The 952-nt window shown below is 56.6% G+C and overlaps 1 protein-coding gene across 1 annotated transcript in view; it reads right to left on the bottom strand.

The window, feature by feature from the left end:
* The window catches only part of SGIP1 (SH3-domain GRB2-like (endophilin) interacting protein 1), a 61,776-nt gene that overhangs the window by 23,293 nt on the left and 37,531 nt on the right, over positions 1-952 (bottom strand). Inside the window, exon 14 of the mRNA XM_009884003.1 lies at positions 108-182. Coding sequence (XP_009882305.1) covers positions 108-182 — 75 coding nt within the window. The remainder of the gene's footprint in view (positions 1-107; positions 183-952) is intronic.

Consider the following 952-nt stretch of genomic DNA (forward strand, 5'->3'; position numbering starts at 1 on the left):
CCGTGTCTCAAATGCAGCTACGGGGACCCGACCCCCCCAACGCAGCCCCCGTAGGCTCCGGATGGCTCTACCAGGGCTGGGCGAGGGTGCACGTGTTGAACTTTTACCTATTCCCACCGTCAGAGGAGAGCCGGTGCGCGGCGGCGTGGCCGGGATGTTTTTCGGTGGGAGCGGCGGAGGCGCTGCGAAACAGAGCAGAGAGGGGGGAAAAAAATAAAAATAAAAATATAAATCAGTGGCAGTGTGTTAGGAAACCCATTTTGGGGGGAAAAGGGGATGCGGCAGCGCGCTGCCGAGGTGGGACGCGGGCAGCAGCGTCGGCACCAGGGATGATCGCGGGGCCAGCAGGAGCATCCCCGCAGCACAGGAGTTTATGGTGTGCCGCTGAGCGACAAGCGACAGCCAGCGACCTTTTTTTATTGGGTTCTGTGCTTTTTTGGGGGTTAGGGTTTTTGAGTTTTGGTCATTTTGGGGGAGTTTTTTGGGGTGGTTTGGTTTTGGCTTTTTTTTTTTTTCCCCCTCATTTTTAAATCGTAAGCTTATCCTCATGTTTTAAAATCCAGTATTTCCATTTCAATTCAAACCTGTAGCCTCTGAGCCACGTATCTGCCTCCGCGTTTCTCGTGTGCCCATCCTGCACGGGTGCGGGAGGAGGAGGAGGAGTGCCGTGGCTAATTAACCCAACGCTGCTTTATTTTTTTAGCAAAGCAGATACAAATAGCACCCGAGGCCGAAGCTCCCGGAGGAGCAGCCCGGGAGGCACCGGGAAGCATCCATTTCAGTCACGAGTGTCGCCATCCTCTCGCAAGATCGTGACGTGGCCAGAGGTCGCCTTGACCTTGGCACATCGGCACCGGCCAGCCCGGCAGCGGCAGGGCAGGGGGTGGGTTTGGCATGGAAGAGGTTGTGCTCACGGCTGGCGAGGGGGAAAAAGGGCAGGGGAACAAGGGAA

The sequence above is a fragment of the Charadrius vociferus genome, unplaced genomic scaffold (assembly GCF_000708025.1).
Source record: "Charadrius vociferus isolate BGI_N301 unplaced genomic scaffold, ASM70802v2 scaffold423, whole genome shotgun sequence".
NCBI classification, from domain to species: domain Eukaryota; kingdom Metazoa; phylum Chordata; class Aves; order Charadriiformes; family Charadriidae; genus Charadrius; species Charadrius vociferus.